The sequence below is a fragment of the Takifugu flavidus genome, chromosome 6 (assembly GCF_003711565.1).
Source record: "Takifugu flavidus isolate HTHZ2018 chromosome 6, ASM371156v2, whole genome shotgun sequence".
Lineage (NCBI taxonomy): Eukaryota > Metazoa > Chordata > Actinopteri > Tetraodontiformes > Tetraodontidae > Takifugu > Takifugu flavidus.
In genome coordinates this window covers 10,708,501-10,729,782 of record NC_079525.1, presented here as the reverse complement: position 1 = coordinate 10,729,782, position 21,282 = coordinate 10,708,501, and the positions used below count along the sequence as shown (strand labels likewise).

Here is a 21,282-nt window from a genome sequence, read left to right as displayed (position 1 = left end):
TGCCCGCTATCCAGTCTCTTCTACAGCGAGCTTGCCAGGTCTGCCGTGAGACCAGATTAGCCTTGAGGTGAATTGCTCTGCAGCTTCTAAGTATCAGCCAGGCCATCGTATGGATGTCTTCAGACACAGAGCTATTCAGAAGGTATGTTGGGCCTTATGTGACTGAAAAGCTAATCAAACCTAGCATGCCTAAAATTAGCAGACTGCAGCTTTGTGCCTCACTATTAAACCTGTCGCCATCAGTGCTCAGCTCATACAGGGGTGACCACAAGGGTCACTATTGGTAATGGATTGGGATGGGATAGAGGACCAATGTTGGGCTTTTATAGGGACTTTCCTGAAGTGCTTGGTAATGCACCAGGAGGTATCCCTTGAGGGGAAGATAATGTCATGGTGTTTGTGTTTCTGTGTTGCCTTTTTTGTGTGGTCTCCATTTGTGTTTTTCCTTTTCCCTTTAGGTGCAGCTCAACTGATGGCCCAACCTCACGTCGCCTCTTCCTGCCAAGAGGTTTTGTTTTTTGATCTGTTTCGCCAATGAACAACTTTAAAGCTTCTTTTTTTCCTGAACAGAAATGTAACAGAAGTTGCTTAACCTAGCGTGACAATGCTCCTCATAAAGCATATTTAGAGTTCCAATATTTTTCATATTTGACTTTTTAACAACATTTTTTTTTGTTTTGATCTAAGCAGCCAAAGGCCACAGGCACCCGGAGGAAAATACACTTTTAATGTACTGTAAGACTCATTTTCACTCAACTACAAAGCAAAGGTCCAGGCTATCAAGGTTCTTTTGCAAAGAGTTTTTTTCCCCCTAAGAAATGGTAAAATTCCAAATACTTGTTGCAGGAAAAACAAACAAAAAAAGACATCAAGGGGAGCTATTCTAGATTGATGATAAAAGCCTAAAGAATCTACATCTTTGGGGAAAGATAACGATATGGGTTTATCCCAATGTTATAGGTTCCAGCTTATCCCACAGGCCTTCTCACCTTCATGTCCCCAGTAACTGTATATACTGTAGCTTATCCTGTTGCTACATCCTTTCACTCCCCTTGCCTCTCTCCTTCACACTAAACCCTCACTAATACTGGGCTTTATTGGCAGTTGCTCCTGTGGGAGCCCCTGGCCTGAACTACCTTGAGATGTCAGCAGAACCAGCTTTATTCTGGTTAATATCTTGGTAATCCATTCGCTCCCAAAGGAGGTCGAACATAATCAACAACAATTAAACCACGAAGCACCTCTCGACCCTCAACAACAAAGGCATCAGTGCATATCCATCCTGGCAGCACCCATGAATATCTATGCTCTTCTTGAGACAATGTGGGCCCTCGGGGACTCAGCATTTTGCTGGTCAGCATTCTGATGCCAACACATACCTGAAGTTAGAATATGCTTTACTTTCAAGCTGTCTGCATGTTATCCCTGTCTTTATCACAAAAGATAGCACAAAAAAGGCTAAAGCCTCTATAACCAACAGTTATTTTAGGACTTGCATAAGCAGGAAAGGCGGCTGTAATTACTTTTTATCTTTATTCGCTCATTTCAGCATCATTATACTCCACGCTGAGGCTTGTTAAGGTTCTACATGCTGAAATGGACATGTTCATTTTTAATGAGGGTGCTCAGTTACCCATACCTATTTATATGACAAACTGGTCTAAACTGCCCACAGCAGTGGTGGCGAAGAGGAAGTGGGTCTCTTCTTCTCCATCCCTTTTTTTTTTCTTTTTTTTTAAAAATTTGAGCAAAATGACTGCCAGGCTAAGTTGGTCAAGTCCCAAGTTGTCTGTGAATAATTTAGGTAGGAATGCTAGAATAAGTCTTTGAGTACGTAAAGTGAACATTTCAATATAACTTTAAAGGAATCAGAAGGAGGTATTTTGATATAATTCACTAAACAGATCAGGACATCTTTTATTTTTCATGAGAGAATGAAGTGAAATGAAAAAAGGTGATCCCATAAGGTCAAATATTCACAAATGATTTACAATATTTCTAATCTACTACGTAATTACAGAAGGCTTGAGAAAATATATTTATCTTTTATTAATTAAATTAAATTAAAAATATTACAATGACTTGTCTACACATTTGCATTCCTGTTATATCTGTAATTATATGTTTGAATATCTAGATTTACTTTTGGCTGAATATGTGAAAAAGAAAATGCCAAAACATCCTTTCTTTCATTTCTTTATAGGTTCAGCAATAGTATTTTTACAAATATAAAAAAAAACAACACAGTTAACATAATCCTTAACATTTAATAAATATTGTTATAAATGCATTAAACAATTGCACACAGCAGAGTTAAGGTTGAACAAAAACACTGACACTTATTTTTATATAAAAGTTGTACAGTAATAAAACTTTTTTTAACCATTTTATTTAAATTTGTCTAGAAAAATAATAATTTTGCTAATGCTGCGGGGAAATAGAAACAAAGCAAGAGACGACTGGATCTCAGACGGGATCAAAACAGACTTTTAAACACTTTTAATTTCCGGACATTCACTTGGTACCCTGACTTTGCAAAATTGTGAAAAGAAATCCTTCTTAATATTCCATCAATATAGAAAAGTACTCAATATCTGTTGCTATATTGTTGCACATTTCATCAACGCTGATGGTTTCTGTGAAAAAAATAAATGAATTAAAATGTATAAAATGACCCTCAAACAACCAGGCTGTGAAAGCTAATAAATCAGCTTGGTGTCCTGTATCCTCAGATTAAAAACACACAGTAGAAAATGAAGATGGATGCATATTTATTACTCAAATCATCTCAGCGTGCAGCTACGAAATGTAAGCACTGCTGCAATACAGATTTGTCCCACTGTAGCTGGATGAAAATGCTAATCCCTGCGTCTGAATGCACTGCACACCTGGAGCGTCGCGGAACCTGCGATTGTTGTGCAGTTTTCCACCGTTGTGGACACAAATGGAACAGATCTAGTTGTCATCTCATGATACAACCATGAAGCAGTTACAACTGTGGAAAAGCCGATGGTGTCACATTGGACTTTCAGGTTCACTCCAAAACCTAACTCTGACTCAACCAGTAAAGCCTTTCGTCATCAGTGAGAGCAACAACTTCTCAAAGTCTTATTACAAAATCTGGATACACACTTGGACAGCAAGTTAGGAACAAACTGCTGGCCTTCTGATCCTTAATATTTCAGCAAATATAACTAGTTTTGAATGATGGCATTGTGGAGTGTATTTGGTTAAATATTGGCTTCACACTCCAAAATGTCATATCATGGCCCAGTCTCAGTCTTGCCGCAGTAACAGCTTGTCACAATTATCTGCTCTGGCGTCAAGTCTTTGGGTTATTACAGACCCAGTCAGCCCTGAACAGGGAGTATGAATTTTAAATACTAAACACGGATCAGACTTTCAATGTCAAAAAAGCCAAGACAATTTGTATAGTTCAAGTATCAGTTCGAAACATTACCACCATGGCTGCTTGTGAGCTGTAAATCATTTTTAAAGAATAAATCATGTGCACAATATGTTTTAATCCAATCTTAATATAATAATTGATAATATTGTGTTAGCGGGGGGTCCATTTGAGACTGGTCATCAGGTTTTTCACACATATAGGGTGGTTTTATACATTTGTAAGCAACAAAAGTGTCTTTGAGTTCGTGGGGAAACTGATGGTTTCTTAAAGCGGTGTGTAGCGCATGCAGCTGTCCAATTGTCATTATTCTATAAGGTCCATAGCAACATTGTGGACAGGCAGTGCTGTAGGCTTGTCTGCTGAGGCTGTCTACTGACTGATGGCAGATATGATCAACCGGGGCATGACAGCTCTGTGTAAGAGAATTGCCCACACAGCCTGAGATGTCTGCGGCCTGCTTCTCCTGCTGCTAACAGCGTGATATAATGAGCTGTGTGCCACTTCAGAGTGTGTCAGGACATTAGCCTAAATGTGTCAGCGACCTTAGACAGCCTTCAGCTTGGTTGGTCACATTAACTATGCAGGAAGTCGGTCTCCTCATATTCTATGCAACAGAAAACTTTCAGGGCATCACAACCCAGAGAAGTGCTGTTCCATCTCTTTGCAGCACTCTTTAGATTCTCCAACAGAATTCTGAACCGGGATGAATTCTTAGTTTACACTGAATCCAGAAAATTACCAGGGGCCAAAGCTTTTTAAGTACCCTAGTAATGTTTTATACAGCAGTATTCCTACAAAGCATGATACATATATATATATATTTTTTTTTTTTTAAATACAGTTGTAAATAGACATCCATGACAAATTAAATGTATAATTCAACTCCATAAAACACAATAGCATCGTACTACAGGAATCTAAAAAATGTTTCTTTTTAACCCTGTCATTTTCATGCTGGTGTCCATTCTGTATTCCATGTCTGTCCTGTATAAATAATTAAAGTAGTTTTTTCAGACATATTCTATGTAATAATAACTTTAGAACCTGTACACAGTCTGTTCTGGTTTCCACAGAGCACAGTATGTATCAGCAGGGTCCAACATGCACAGGTATAAAGCTCAAAACCATTTGGTTCCAAATGGTAAAAATGTGACCACAATGGAACAGCAGTCCAGTCCAAAGTCTACACGATGTATGAGGGGAGTTCTGTGGAGAATTTCACATGTACAGGAGCTTTTATACATCCTGCCAGGGAGACATGCCAGAGAGAGGAGTGTGTTAATTTAAATGCAACATCTTGTTATATGTACAAAAAGTTAAAATTGTGATTTTAGCAATCAACGTGATGATGGATGCTTTGTAATAATTAGCACTGATTTTTAGTCAGTTTGCAGCCTCATGAATGAATCATTAGAGTTTAAATATTCTTTGGGTTTTGGCTCCATTATTTTTCCTTCAGCTTTAACCCTCTAGCGAGAACCACCACTCTGCTTACCAGTGCTAGCATGCAGCGGCTATCAGAGCATTACACGACTGTTTGCTGCACGGAAACTATATTGGTTTTATCCAGGGGGGTGTGCCACAGGGGGCCCTGAAGTGGTAACTAAATTACATTGAGGTCTGCAATCCATCCAGTCTGAACCAACAGTTCAGAAAGTATTTCAGAATGCGCACTGTGCAGTGTATGGACATTAACAATGGATAGAATCAAACATGTCAGGCTACTCACTGGCTATATTTAAGGAGTTCATATAATTCTGAATATGTAGAATGAAAAAGAAAAGAAAGAATGTGCACTAATATTGGATTCCATTGAAAGAAAAAATGAAAATGAATGAAACATAAGATGTTTACTCACAAATGGGAAGAGAAGGATTGAGCCACAGATATGATGAGACTAATTATCTTTGGCCTTCATATCTGAATCCACAGATGGGTGACAGAACAAGACAAACATGAAGAAAAACATGAAAAACATTAATGAATGAATGTAATCTTTCTGAAGGACAAACATCTTATGATAAATAATCATATGATTCTAAACAGCAGCTGGTTCAAACTGTGAGGTAGTTTTAAAACATCTGGATAGCAGAATGTACAGATTTTTACTGAAAATGGCAACAGTTACAGTTGTTTAAAAGTTTGAGTTAAGTTTAGTTAAATTTGGGGGTTTTGTGCACAGGCTGATGAGACTGATAATGACAGGATGACACGGGAGCTGCCACTTCATTTGGACACGAAGCATCGAAGTTTGGTGGCCTAGCAGTACTGCACTTAAAAACCCATTTAGTGCACTAAAACAACTGGACAACACGAGACCACTGGCGCATCAATCAAAGCTTATCAGTCGCTCCTAATGATGGAAGAAAAACACCAATAACATGTTCCATGTTCAATAACATCTGAAAAATGTTGCTGAATTTATGGAATTTAGAATGTTATAAAAATAAAGATAGAACAATTAATGTTGAAATATGCATGTAATAATATAATCTATTCTAATACAATATACTTTGATTTTTTTTTAAAAAACTCCCTTTTAACTAGAACAGACGTTGAACGGCACCCTGCTGCTGATGCCAGGTAGAATCTGACTAAATTTATTGGTTTTGGACAAACACGGCAGGTATGGCCACTTAGTAACTTTATGTCATAGGCCTTTGTGTTCAGCCCTCATTCACTGTTTGGACCATTTCCCCAGAAACGGAAGCACAGTTATAATAAAATACTAATAAAATAAATGTAGATGTAGAGAAAAACACAAACACGAATACAAACACTAAAACAACAGAAATCGAGCAAGAGACTGAAGAGCAAGAGTGTTTATTCACCGACTGGCCGGGAGTTAAACTCCGTGTCCAGAATCTCCAAAGATTGCACGTCCCGTTGTGAGTTGGGCCGCGCCTCTGTGGGATTACCTGGATTCGTCATTTCTTGTTCTTTTTCGTTCTGCATCTGTGCATAGACGTTGAGGCCTGGGATCTTCCTTGAGGAAAGATTTACAGTGAGGCCAGGTAATAAAACCTATCCTGGAATAAATATTCACATCTATTGGCATGAATTGATATTGACTTAATGTTAGTGTTCTGCATTATTGCTGTCTTTATCTCTTGTCTGAGTATAAAGTAGATGTGAGTCCTGACACATGGAAAACAATAAAAATAGCCAGCGGTCCATAAATTGCCTCTCAATCAGTATCTGTGGCCTTGATTGTGAAGACTGTCTTCTACCACTTGCTCAGTCATCAACTTGGCATGTTAATTAATGTTAATGTTGAGATGCCAAATTGCTCTGAGGGTGCTATCTCACAGGCAGCAGTGTTACTATCCTCATCTGGAACATTTATTTCCTCTGTAGTTAAGAATCCTTTATCAGTCCCATGGAGAGGAAAGTGCTTTCTTCTTTGTTTACATGCAGTATACATTAACCTACAATGAGCACGGGCACATGCAATCATTAAAATAGAGAGTGAGTAATTTGTCCTTGACAGGACCTCTGAGCATTTTGGGGGTTTGGTATCTTGCTCTGGGGCACCTCAGTGTCCTTGTACCTCTCCTGTAATCAGCCCATTGCTCAATATAAATTGTGGACAGTTGTGATGTGTTATAAGCATCATGTGTGTTAAACATTGAGAAGTGTGGTGGTATATAAATGTTAACCCTTTTCCCTTTGTAACTGCTGGTTGTCAAGGCCACATAATTTAAGAAAGGTTAGCTGCTGTTTAAAGCCCTTATTATTTACACATGTTGATGGCTGAATGACTGTTCTTATTTAAAAATGAAATAACACTGTCATTTTCCTTCAGATGTGTGAGGGAATAGCCAGTCTTCTATTGAGAAATCCAAAATATACCAGTGAATGAATATACCGCTGTCAAACCCCAGCAGTCTGATAGACAGCATCTGTTCAGCTGATCCTCCGTGAAAGCTTTTACTTCCTTTCCATCACACACATTTTGACGGCTCTATAGATGTTCCATGAACACGTTACCTTTTGAATTTGTAGATGATAAACACAACTAAACCAACAACAACTACTGATAGCAGCATGAGCATTGCAGAGCCACTCTGGTTCTCACTGGTGTCCACTAGGGGCGCTGCAGACACACAAAAAGAACAGGCAGGTAAGTGTGTATGAAGTTGAGAAAAAACATCAGTTGCATTTTCACCTTCATGAGTCATGAAGGTACCGTTCAACAGGTTCACCGATACCTAAATCCAGATTTACGAACCTTTATGAATCACTTTTCACTGAATCGAGGTTTCTTGGCTGTTTTATATTCTGTACTATATAACACAAGGTCAGCCGCACCCTCAGTCTAAAAGCAGCGAACAAATTCTAGTCACCAGGCAAAATCAGATTCCAAAACTAGACAATGTATGCAAGAAGAGTTCCAGAGACAATAATAAGAGAGAGACATTGGACAATCTGGACAAGGAGAGGACAAGGACGATCACAGTGGGAAAGAGAGACTGTTTAAGTCCACCAGGAGAGGAGTGGGGGTGATTGGAAACAGGTAATAATGTAGACATGAGGGTCATTCGGTTTGCTGGAGGGAGGGAGAGCGGGGCGAAACCAAACACACACTCACAGACATCCTTGTACTTCTATCTTTGTGAGGAGTCCCTACCCTGACACTAACCATTCTAGCTAACCCCCTAACTCTGACCTTTACCATAACCTAAACCCAATTTTAACCCTGACCTTAAAATCAAGTCTTAAGCCTTAAACTGTCCTTTGCAGTTGTGAAGACCAGCCAGAATGTCCTTACTTCCAAGAAATGTCCTCACTTAGCAAGTAGAATGTGGTTCTTGGTACTCACTATGTAGCAAGTACAAGAACACACACACACAGACAGGTTCAAACACTGCGTCCCCATAGTTACACCTCTACACCTGCGTCTCATCACTTCATTAGAAAAGAGCATGAAGACTCTGAGGCTCCATCTGAAATCACACACTTGTCCACTAGTCCTTTCTCACTATACAAGGATTTGAGTGGACTACTTAGTGCACTCACTGAAAAATCGGATTTGGGACACTAAGCCTGTGCACTCTAAACAGCGTCAGAGCTTCAGATAATGAATATGTAGCAGATCAACATCAGCGCAGTCGAGTAATTTTAGAATTCTTTTACTGAGCAATGAACACAACATGCTCACTGGTTCTTCTTTTGTTGACGTTCCGGAATGCACTCAATAATTAACGTCATGTCTGGCTTATTGCATCCAACCTTAAAAAGGGGATGGTATACATTGCGTGGTAAACACATTAGTTATGCAATACTTTTTACAGTGCCTTATCGGCTACATTGAGTGCACTAAATAGGGTGCGTCTATCCATAACATTTAGTCAGCCTGACAAAGACTACATTCACAGGTCTTACTGCTCAATTGGGTTTTTTTGGTTTGGCTCTTCGAAAGAGTGTGAGCGGGTGTCGGCTAAAAGGAGGGATGCGAGCCAATAAGGCGAGACCCTTCTAGTTTGGTTTGCATTGAAGTGCCACTCCAAATACTATTTAAGTCTGAGACTTTGTTATCTCTCCGCCGGCTTACTCCATCATCACTGTCTGCCATGTTTATTGTTGTCATGGCGACTGACATTCCTGTTAATCAATGGCACAGAATTGTGACACGTGCCGCTCCGGAAAGATGTCAAAGTCGCATTACATGCGAACTTGGTCGCGTTCAAGAGAATCTGATAGGTATCTGATTAAAAGCTGCATTTTATAGTGGCCTGAAGCGGATATGAAAATGTCAGATTGGATGTGAGTAGTGCTGTTCGCACTGTCAGAAACAAATCAGATTCAGGTCACATTTGACGTAGCTAAAGTGGCATGCACCGTAGTTACCTAGTTAGTGCACTGTATAGGGAATAGGAAGTAATTTTGGATGCAGCAATTTAGCAAGTCGTATCATCCTTCAAGCTCTTAGCTACTTAAAGGCTATTAATGTGTGTTACTAACATGTGATCTCCTGGGTTCTGATTTAACACTCCAGTCAAAATCTCCTCCTGTCAAGGTCGCTGGAAGCTGTTTGGGTTCCTGACTCACCACTGGGAAGTGGCACCTATGCTAGCTCTTGTTCTCTCCTCTCCTTCACAAGCTTATTCCTGTCTGGAGGTTCCCCTTCCTCAGCCAACGTCAAAGCTTTAACAGAATCTCCAAAACTGAAGTGTAGACCTGCGCTCTATTAAGGTCTACAGTGATGAGATTTGACTATACAAACAATGTATTTAAGGAGCTCTATGTTCTCATACCACATTGTGGAGAGCTCTAGTTTGGGCCTCACACAGGTCAGACACAGGTTTGAGGGATCATGTCCTACATGGCATCTGGCTTCAGGGTGACTATAGTCTCAGAAAACTGATCCCAGTTCATCTTCCGGGTATGGGGGGGCAGGGGGTTCTGTTGAGCCCTTGGTGCTTAAGTGAGTTTTCAACCATCAGAGTAATGGGCAAACCAAAGGCTACAGGGTTTCGTACATTCAAGGCTAGACTAGGATACCGTCCTCTACTGAGTGGATAAATAGTCCCTCTGCTGTCAGGCTGACGCCGCCTCCCCCGATGAGAGTTCATCCCACTTTTAGCTCAGATTTAGATAAATGTGAACATTAATTATGATATATTAGAACATATTTATGGATCAATGTTTACATGTTTCCATTGAGAGAGGTAGTTGTGTTTGCTCACCGGCGGAGTGGTGTGCTGCATACACAGTGACTTGAATCCCGGGCCTTAACGTGAACTGGACCAGGTTTTGATTTAAGGCACTCAGCAACATCTCAGAAAGCTGTTGAAACACAGAATTACAGAATAAAAGGCTTCTTTTGTCTTCAATATTTTATAGTTTTTAACTCATTCTCCAAATTTATTGACACAAGCGATGAACTAAATATCTTGATTGTTAAATTATAGCCTTGTCATAAATGTCAGACCAAGGGATATTTACTAAAAGTGGGCAATCTGTATTATAATTTGAAAACTAGAGTGTAAAACTGTTCATGATGAACGCCAAGCTTTCAGCCATTTAGTAGGAGCATAATGGACCTAGAACAGTCACCTCTTTTCAGCAGCTAATTCCATCTGAAAACACAGAGCAGATGCCTTTGAACACATCCGGAACATATTTATTTGGAGTGTCTGACAGTGACGGCTGCTGTCAGTCAATGACACATCAACACTCCACTAAGCTGAGATCAAGTGAGGCCTTTTTGAGGTCTACTCAAGCTCTTTTCTTCTGTACTTTTAAAAACACAAACTGTTTACTTCTAAAACATGTTGAATGAAGGCAACTTCAATTCATTAAATGTTAATCAAAGTGACGAATGAATGCAGTTTTATACAAATAAACACAAAATCCTATGACCACATGTAAATATGTCACAGAAAAAACACTTTTATTAGCGTATTTAAAATAAAATAAATTAAATGTCTTATGTGCAAATATGTAACTGTAATCATCTAAAACTGAAAAATTAACGGAAACTCCAAAAGCAAAGTCATATTTTCCCCCATATACTCAGCACTCGAGAAAATAAGAACATATAAAATTATAATCAGAAATCACAAAAATAAACAAAATTCTCAATGTTCCTCTGGAGATTCTTTTTTCCCCTTCTGCTAAAAGTTGCATTTATCTTATCTGCCTCATTTGCCAGTGAAATTGTGATGTGAATAATTACTGTAATGCTTCATCCTGCCCTTTTTATTTCTTAGTAGGTTAAATTTAGATGTGTGACTAATTTATTTTCCCACTGAATGTCAGGATCAGTATATATATTATGGATTCTAATAAGCAGAGCACACGGCGTGCCTTTAACATGCCAGCCCTGAATGAAGATTTATGGCTGACTTGTGTGAGGGTCTCTCTTTGGGATCAGAGCCAACGTTATCACTCATCACTTGAAGCTCAAGGCTTATTTAGTTCATCTTGATGCGCAATGATTTTAGCACATTGATCGACTGTGACGCCCGATTTGTCTCTCTTTCCTAATCTATGCCTTCAACATCCCACAGGATGTGACACCAGAGATTTTTAGAGTAATTCCCCCTGCTAGTTAATGTTCGTGGGGCTTACAGACGAGGCTTTTGCAGAGCTTCTTAATGCTCGAACAACTGGATTCATGGAGGCATGTTTGACAGAGCGAGACTGACATCTGCTGGATAGAAAAGGTACTTTAATCTGAGGCGGGTGGCGGTTCAAATCTGAAACAAAAGCGGATGGATGGAGGGAAGGAACAGACAGCCGTCAACTCACCTGATCTAAATGAGCCGGACTCTTCTGTAACCATTTGCTAGGTAACAGGAAGAACTCTGCTGTGGTGGGTAAACCAGGCAGGACGGTGACCAGCAGCTGCTCCTCCCTCACGCCTGTTGACTAATGAGAGAGGAGAAGGGAGCCACATTACTCCAGTCATCCCACTGAAAACTCCTCATTGACTGTTGATGCTTCTGGATGCCGTGCTATGCAGACAAACTTCCTGTATAATTTCTCTTACTGGCCATAAAATGTAATATTGAGGTCTGCGCACAATAAAGATGGGCCTTATTGATTGGCATTTAGCTGTTTTAAAATGACAAAATGGGGTTTTGATACCTGCTGCCAACAGCTCTAATGTAAACACAACTGTGTTTGAAGAAAAAGCTCTCAAAAAATGTTCTCTTTAGTCTCCTGCTCAACAGTTTTTGTACAGTTAAATCATACCAAATGATGGAGAATGTGAGTTGAGCCTGTCAGTCAATATCCTTTGCTGCTCATTGTTATTTAATGTTCAACAACACACAGCGCTGTGAAAAACAAATTTGACCCCTTCCTGATCTAGTTTTTATTTGCACATTTGCCGCATTTATGTTTCACATCATCACACAAATTCAAGCGAAGGTAACCCACTTAAAGACACGATGCAGCTTCAAAACGATGGTTTTATTTATGAAGGAGAGGGGGGAAAAAAACAAATTCCAAATCTTCCTCGGCAGCAACAACTGCAGTCACTGAGACTTTCACGGTGCTCTGGGGGATTCTGACCCACTCTCCTCTGCAGAACTGTTTTAACTCGACTACATTGGAGGGTTTTGGTGCATGAACTGCCCCTTTAAGGTCACAGCAGTTGGATTTCAGTCTCGGCTTTGACTCGACTGAACCTTTTATTTTTTTTTCCGATAAGCCAGTCTGAGGTGAACCTGCTGGGGTGTTTGGCTGCAGAACCCAAGTGTTCTTCAGTTTGAGGCAATGATCTGGTGGCCAGATGTTCTCCATCAGCATATTCAGGTACACTGAATCACAATGCCTGGTTCCCCCGGACATCACTCCACATCCATGTATGACTGATGGAACAGCGCTGAAGCTCAGTGGTTTTGGCTGCGGTTTCCTCCCATGCTGCCATTTCTACCCAACTTCTTTACCGCTGAGTCATGAATTCTGACCTTATCTGAGGCCAGTGTGCTTTAATATAATCTAGAGCAATTCTGGCAGGCCGGCTCTGAGCGTGTTTCACCAGAGTCCCGTAGCCTCACAAACGAATCTGTAACAATTTGTACTTTCACCAAAATAAATAAAATGATAGTTTTAGGTTTTAGAGACTTTACCACAGAAAGAAATCAGCCAGCATAACATTACTCTCTGTGAAGCGATTCTCTTTTATTTAACTAGTAAATTGAAACACTGCAATTGGCAACATTTTGTAAAAGACATGTCAAAATGTTAAAGTACCTATGATGTTAATGTGCAGTAATTGCATCTCTTTTTATGCCTTCTATTAGAGAACATCATTTTATGGCCAAGTTAAGGCAAGGATAATGTCTCCCAGAAGCTCTGGGCTGATCAAAATGCTGAAATTTTCCCAGTCAGCTGAAGTCAACCAAACTTTAATGACCTAAGTTTCACTTTTCCTCTGATGCTGAATTCATAAACACGTCTCAGGACGACAGCGGAGTCGAGCGCAAAGATCTGCCAAATCTGACTCACCTCCATCACAGAAAGGCAACTCACTGATGAGTGAGTAATAATATTAATTTTAATGGAGAAGGGGGGGTCACACTGAAGCAAATAAATGAATAGAAGATTGTACAGTTGCAGCTTGAGTGCATCAGTGCCGCATCAGTATTTTACTGAGTTCATAATTGCCAGCATTTTTCAGGATTCATACATACTGATAAAACAAACTTGTGCATGAATAATAATATCGTCCATCCACGTGGGAGGACAATGATTTTACAGCAAACAGAAAATTAACTTCACGCGTGACTTTAAGAGTCTTTCGTGCCGCTGCAGCTCCTCCCGCGTGGGTTTGGTTGGAGGGAATTTTGTTCTATATGTCATATTTTGCCTTTCTGACTTCTGCCCTGGAGGCTACGGCTGCGACAGAAGAATGACGTCAGCAAAATATACCAAAACAGACCCAATATTCACCCAAGAATGAAGAGCCAGGTTTATATTTATCACTCCTGAATAATAAAACTAAACAGGGAGGAGATTATTCCTTCAAAATGAGGTATGTAATCACCTGCGTATGTTGTAAAATAACTTATGAACAAAATCTGGCCGCGATTTCTCTCTGAGAGGTTTCAAGACATAAACTCTGAGCTTGAAGATCAAACGTGAGCCACATAATGATGTTTATTCCTCTGAGCAGCGTGTATTCATGAGCCGCAGAAATCAGCACCTCTTCAAATGTATTTTGACCCTTTTCCTCCCTTGGCTTTTCATTTATAATCCTCATAGTCAGAATCATTGCCTGTCAGACCCACCTGGGTCACGCTGCACCTGCAGACCATCACTTATCCAGTCAGACATTAACAGAATAGAAGCAATGGGTTCCCATGAGAAAAGAGAGAGAGGGAGGGAAAGAGAGATGTGTACCTGGATCAGAGCGTTCTTGATGACACGGCTCACGTCCAGCCTCCATTCTGCCACATCAGGGTTCTGCTCATCCAGGTTAGATGAAAAGGCTAGCAGATGCGATCGGAAATATTCTGCACAGAACAGGAAATACACTTTGAGCCTGTTTTTCTTCCTTTTGTATCCCTCATCTGCTCAGTCTTTTGCTCATCTGCACCACAATCTGCTTTTTACAGGGGGAAAAAAAACAGATTCATTCAAAAAACGTGTTATATTTTTGGAGCCGTTGCTCAGAATTATCCCAAAGTAAAGGCAGAGAATTATAAGCATCGACAGGCAGTGAGGTCGTAAACACCGTCAGTTCAGCCTGTTCCTGCAATACGGTGCCACAGCAGCTCAAAGCACTCATTCTACAAACAAAGATATGTGAGACTGTTATTCTATGCATACATTAAACATTCACAACAAAAATGCAACTTTTTCTTAAGACACTTTCTCGCTGGTAAGATGGGTATCCTGGTCAATCAGAAGCATAAGGGAGCATTTGGAGATCCCTTAGATATTAAATCAAACTGTATCCCTGATTTGTTTGTTGTGTTTTTTCCTTTGGCTCCGCCCACATTAAACAAGCATGCATTTATTGGCGGCTCAGGCTCCGTTTACACTACAAGCTCAGGTGGCCTGAATCTGATTTGGACCCCCTCATGCAACCCAGATCTGATTATTTTTCACAACAGCAAATCTAATCCTCTTGAAGTACTTTCAAATGCAGTTCAAATACAGGTCTGCCTTTTTCAGAATGCGATTCGTATCGGAATTCAATGCGACCTCGACATTTCACAGGCTGAAACAGGCAGAAGTCTCCGGAGACCCCTCACAACAAACCCGGTGACAGCAGAGGGAGTCAGTGGAGGGACAAGGTTGTAGACATCATACATACCACACAGGCTCAACAATTGTCTGCAAATATCTTATAAAATTGAGAGTTTTATGTTTAACTGCTCTTTCCCATCAACTTTTAACGTTCAACACGTGGCCATACATTCCCAATAGTTTTAGATTTGCTACTGTTGTGCTGTATGTCTATCTGTCCCTGCATCTCAGCAGCAGAGGACACATTTTTGTCTATTAAAGCCACAAAACTGCACCTTTTACAGACAACATCAGATGCCAGTTCCGTCATTAAAGGTTTTATCAGAGCTTCTGAGCAAAAACAGAACATTCACTAAACAAACAAAAATAAATGGTGCAGAACCGCGGTCCTGTCCTCTGATTGGTTGGACCACTTAATTGTGCCCTGGGAGGCAGGTAGGCTCACAACTAATGTGAATGTTTTACTGGCTCCTATTATATGCTGCCATGGCTAAGTGGGACGGACAGACCTACTGCACAACAGGAACATTTTAGATAAAGTATTTTATTATTCTTTTATAAGTATATTAATAGGAAAGTATAGCCTTATGCTGAAAACGCCTGGAATCGCAATTTAAACTATTCACACTGAAGTCATTTTTAAACATTTGGAAAAAAATTAATCTGGAGGCTAATCAGATTCAGGGCACTGGATTTGAAGGGCGAGCGATGTGAAACCTGACCTTGGGTGTTAAATGCAATTGTCTATGACTTCACATTTGCTCTGTGATTACCTGACTAGGCAACTAACAACACACACTTAGTTACATGTGACTTGGCTGGTGCTCCAGCTCGCTAACCTGAGGTGGTAAAAACCAACCAACCTTGAGCTTTATCCCATGCGTTATCTTAAAAAGTCATGCCTTACAGCACAAAGCCAGAAAAATGCTAGCAAATGTAATGCATAGAAACAGAAACGCGGTAGAAATCTCTGAGCTGCTTCACAGTTGAATTAGCCGAATTGTTCTGAAACATTGTGTGTGAGTTAAGATAGTGAAAGAGTCCCACTGGAGATGGAACCTCAGGGTCGGCTCACCGTGGACAACAATGTTTTTTCTATCCTGCAGGATAGTATTCCCAGCAGACACCTGCACCGTGACCGTGCTGATGCCTTCCCTGGAGAATGTGCACGGCAGGCTTCCCTCTAGGGTGATAACTGGCTGTTGGGGAAGGGAAAGGCAGGGGGTGAGCAGGTCAAAGGCTCCAGACATTCTTACACTACTGATACTGACACCCCAACATGCACATGTACGACTGACTAAAGGAGCAAGTTGCTCAGTTTAAACTGTCAGAACCTACAGAGTTCCCTGAGGGAAAGGCAGTTTAATTCTCACTATGAATCTGCTACAGTTCCTGGTGCCCTACCAGGAAAAGAGGAATCCAGAACCAATCATAGCATTCTGTCCAATTACTACCTCATTAAAAATGTTTGTTTATTGATTTTGAGCCACATTTCCACTTTACATTATTCTGTTCAAACTAGTTCAGAAAGCATTTCAGAACTTAATTAATCAGAACATACAGTTCCTGAATGAGGCTGACTGTTCAAAGATAGATTTTGTGACCTGGTAACAGAAGAGTAAAGGAAAAACGAGCTGAGAGTCTATTCAAACAGTGGCAAAAAATGTGAATGTAACCTTTGTGGAACTCAATTTAAGGTATAAAAACCTCTATTTAAAAGGTGGAATGTCTTTCCTTGGTAATAAAACACGCTGAACAAAACTTGACTGACTGGGCTTTTTTTCCTTCACTTTTAAATGTTGATCAAAACAGTTTCACTTTGTTAACCTGGATGTACAAAAATAAAAGCTTCCTATAATGTTTTTCCTACACAACTTTCAACAACCTTAAGGAGATGTAGAAATACCTCAGTGTTATTTGCAATCCACCAGATATAGGTGACTGTTCCCACTTGGTTGGGCCACAGAACAGCAGTCAAGTTCACTTCCTTGTTCCTCAAAGCCACTAAAGGAGCTGACAGATGGATGGACTCCAGCTGGCCTGCTCAGGCACACATATACATCACACAGAGCAGAAAACTCCCTTTGAAAAGAATCAGGGGGTATTTTGGGGGAATTAATTAAGATGGGAGGTGCCGTGATTTAAACGTCTAAAGTCACAGGAGCTCACTTGTCACATGCAGGTACAATGTTGCAGTTTCTGATCCAAAGTAATTCTCCCCAATCGCAGCCACGCGGTAGATCCCCACATCTCTGTAGATGTGCTTGATGCCATCCTCAATGGCGCTGACGTTGGAGTAGGTTAGAGCACGGCCGTCACCGAAGTCCAGTGTAATGCTCGTCCTTGCACTGTCGCCCTGCACGGATGGAAAAAAAAACACTTTAGAAGAATCAGTACCCACATTTCCAGTAAGGGTTCACTCAGCTGGGGCTAAACCACCCAGTTTAACCATGTTGTGGTCTCAGAATTGATTTCTCTCTCTCTCTCCAGCTCCTCCACAAAAGGAATTTGTAAAATGTCTTTGTGTGTCTGAGTGTACATTTAATCCCTATTGTGTTCTGGAGGCCACAACAAAGCTGCCGTGTGGGTGTTGAATGATAATTGGTTGGGCAGAACATAAGAAACCACACAAAATAATCCAAAGAAAAATGAAACTGGCACTAAGACGGACAAATCCAGACCAGGGGCGCTTCTGAAGTAAAAGCAAAGCTCAGCATAAAGGAGATGTCTACTCTTAATGGTTGATGATGGTTGATGAAGGTCAGACAGTTGATGGTGTTTTCGTTAAAATAAGATTATCTTACCTCCTCTAGAAAAACAAGGAAGGTGACGTTGGAGCCAAGGGTGGCCGTCAACGTGCCCTCGCTGGTCACCAGGTGAAGACCTTTGGGCGCTTGGACCTGGCACTGCTGCCTCTTGGCTGTGTACTCCATGCTGACTCCAGCTGAACAGTTATTTGAGACGACTTTTCTGTAGCTGGGAAAGAAAAACAGAGCCAGGACTAGGACGATGTATCATGTAGGTGGAATGATTTTCAATTTGATTAAGGATAAGGAAGGATTGAAAGAATAACAAATTAAAATTTGTGTTGGATGTGTACTCAAGGGTTGATTTAGGCAGCCAGTTGGCCCTGAAAATCTCGACGACCAGGCATAAAATTATAATAAACACTTATTGCATAAGAAGACAACGTGCAGTTTTTGTTCAAGCATGTCCCAAAGAAACTAATTAAGGTGACAAACGATTTAACGTAAATGCATCTGCTGACGGCCTGCAGCCAGTTCTTTTCCCGCCCCGGGCCTGTGCTTACCCGGTGGTGTTCAGGAACATCATTCCTGCGGTGCACCTTCTGGACACGGAGGAGGCGTGAAACCAAAATGCGGGCGCACATTTGCCATTTGATTGTCTCTCGAATCCATAATCACTGCAACGATCCAGCAGAGAACAGCAAACAGCTGAGGAACTACAGACGAACTACAGAGGAGCTCCAGGCGGAGGCAATTCAAAAAAAGTGGACAGATGTTCAATTCCCCGATAAGATACAATAAATAATGCAATAACCATGCCAAAACTACCATAATAAGCCATAAACATGTTACCAGGGTTGATCCTGACTTCACAGTTGCTGTTATTTTGGGAGTCTTTCACTCACAGCTAATGAGTAATTTGTCAAACAATGAAAAAAGCAGAATGGTTCCCAAAATGGAGGAAAATTTACTCCAATTACAGCATATGCTCACAGGCACAAAATTGCAGCGCGCGCTAATGAAAGCTATTACGGTTTGTGATTTACGGGTTTAATGTGCCGGTTTCATCAACTGTCCCAGCAAGGAGGTCTGTCGATAAGGGACCAAACGGGGGAGGGGGGAGTATTTATGCTCGTTTGAAGATTTAGAAGAAAATTGTCCGTGATTGCACATGTAATTACCCTTCTCTGTGTTTGTGTCTTTTAGAAATAAACACAGTCATGGCATTAATCCCTCCATCCCACATCTATGTGAAGTCTTCTGAAAACCACTGATCAACAATATACACTGTGTACTGTGCACAATGAGCCCCAATAAAATCACTTCTGTGATGTTTTCTGTTAATTGTCAAATCAGAATCCAAAAAACCTTCATTTATCCCAGTGGGGTAAATAAGAGGGCAAACAGAAGTACATTAAATAATAAATATGAGATAAGAGGTCAGTAACAGTGCAGCAGTGAATACAGAGGTAGTAAAAGAGCACTAGCATGCATATACTTGTCAGTAAGCATGTTTGGGTGTTTTCATGTCTGCGTATGTCTGAAAATCACTGTCGATCAGCCTTTAGATAGATCCTCCAATAATCAGGCAGGAACCCAGCACCCACTGGCACAAGAACTGAGACAGAATCCGAGCATTTATAGAATCAGCATATGGTTTAAGGCAGTGAAATTAGGATCTTTCGGGAAGTCAACGGATGTTGAACATCAACGGGTTTGATGGCTGACGCTACGGGAACGCTTGAGAAGAAACTAACGTCGTGATTAGGAGCTGAATCCGAATGTGTGTTTTAACATTCTAGAAGTCCTTTTAAAAAAAACCTAACCACGTCCAAGGTGGGTACAAAATCCACTAAATATTGTCTAATTTGTTCAGTTACGGCCCTCGTCCTCTGTATATCTGCATTCTATCTCGTCTAGAGTGGACCGTTGTCGTGAAAGCTTCCATTAGCAGAAAATTATAAAACTAAGCAAATGCATGAATCAATATCTAAAATACACCAGTTATGTGCATAAAACATCAACATGTCAAAATATCCCGTTTATAACAGCTGCAGGTTTGATTTGCCACTTGCAAATTGTGTTATTCATGATGACTAAGGCTGCTGGAAGGGCAACACGTGCACTCACCATTCAAAGTCAGCCTCTGTGCATTCACAGGAGCTGGACATCATTGACACCGAGTGTGTTTTCCCCATCACACATCTGGATGTGGGTTTCAGCTTCTGGTAGATTCTTTTCACTCCCATGAGGCATGGCTCACCCTGAGGGCCCAATTCGAAGAGAGAGAACAGAGAGGGACAGAGAACAGAGGGGGACACTCTCCTCACTTGCCACCATAAATAATTTAGCTGATGCGACCAGCCGCGTGTGCAGTGTCACACTGTGTAGCTGCCTGGCTCCAGCTCCTCGTTTCTGCTGTTGAGTGAATATTTACAGGTTTGTGCTGTGTGCTGCTCTGAGCTCCCCCACTGCCAAGTGTCAGAGCGGTGAATGTACTGTTTTTGAGAAGTTTTTGTTTGTGATGTTTTGATGTCTGAATGAGAAGGAGCTGCAGCTGACAGCGAGCCATCCATTTTTAGCGCTATACATGGGAAGTGAATATGAAATCAGATGGAGCACAAAAATAAGTTGAGAAGATATACCCAGACTTTTGGATGCATCCTCCAAACCGTTGCTCCCGCTCTACTAGCAGAATTTTCTATTTTTATGCATTAGGTGTCAGTAGTGCGATGCGGGAAAAGGGTCGCCAGAAGCCACCAGAAGACTCGCAGCTTTTCAAAATGTGGAAAACTTTTCCAGCGGGCTTTAAACAGAAAGCTTGTTCCCAGTGAACTGGTCTTTTAGGTCAGTATACTGGACATACTGGATGTTTTGGAAGCATTTTCTTTATTTTTGGAGTCTCGTTTTGACAATTATCCTGCCATTTTCGGCTGTTTTAGCCGTGTATTATGAATTATGTTACTTTAAACACCACAACTATGGAACTCCAAATTCCAAGGTCTAATTCTTACATATAAAGTTCTACAGACTTTTTACTTTTATTTTTTGATTGATTTAGTAAAGCAAAAGGAGGCTGAATGTAATTATCCTCAATATCTTTAATTAAAATGCCCGTTAATGGGCGGTTAATGTTCACGCTGAACTGCAGTGACATTTTCTTGGATAATCATCGCGAAAAAAATGCTTTTGCAGTCAGTGTTGCATCAATACAATTAATATGGAGGATCAAATATAGAACAAAGCAGGCTCTTTTTTTTCCATTTTGATAATGATCTGATGCATACCTGATTGTGGAGATGCCAGGTCTGATAGTCTGCCTCAGTACACCTCCTGTTGAAGATGGACCTGAAGTCTATTTTCACCAGCTGCCATTCTGAACGATGGCTGACGTGGCCAAATATCCTGGAAAGTAGA

General features: G+C 40.7%; 1 protein-coding gene across 4 annotated transcripts in view; it reads right to left on the bottom strand.

Moving 5' to 3' along the window:
* Window positions 1-2,180: 2,180 nt before the first annotated feature.
* The window catches only part of LOC130527137 (VPS10 domain-containing receptor SorCS1), a 69,336-nt gene continuing 50,234 nt past the window's right edge, over window positions 2,181-21,282 (bottom strand). The window contains exons 15-28 of one of the 4 annotated variants that reach the window (XM_057035330.1): window positions 21,153-21,270; window positions 19,996-20,129; window positions 18,429-18,542; window positions 17,923-18,094; window positions 17,288-17,474; window positions 17,025-17,158; window positions 16,194-16,317; window positions 14,267-14,379; window positions 11,666-11,785; window positions 10,099-10,198; window positions 7,400-7,505; window positions 6,241-6,395; window positions 5,268-5,329; window positions 2,181-4,654 (exon numbers count right to left, since the gene is read on the bottom strand). In XM_057035330.1, the coding sequence (XP_056891310.1) occupies window positions 5,307-5,329; window positions 6,241-6,395; window positions 7,400-7,505; window positions 10,099-10,198; window positions 11,666-11,785; window positions 14,267-14,379; window positions 16,194-16,317; window positions 17,025-17,158; window positions 17,288-17,474; window positions 17,923-18,094; window positions 18,429-18,542; window positions 19,996-20,129; window positions 21,153-21,270 (1,600 nt within the window). In that variant the 3' untranslated portion in view covers window positions 2,181-4,654; window positions 5,268-5,306. Of the gene's footprint in view, window positions 4,655-5,267; window positions 5,330-6,240; window positions 6,396-7,399; window positions 7,506-10,098; window positions 10,199-11,665; window positions 11,786-14,266; window positions 14,380-16,193; window positions 16,318-17,024; window positions 17,159-17,287; window positions 17,475-17,922; window positions 18,095-18,428; window positions 18,543-19,995; window positions 20,130-21,152; window positions 21,271-21,282 lie in introns of those variants that run through there. The other 3 variants (XR_008950940.1, XM_057035329.1, XR_008950941.1) reach the window with 3 other exon arrangements.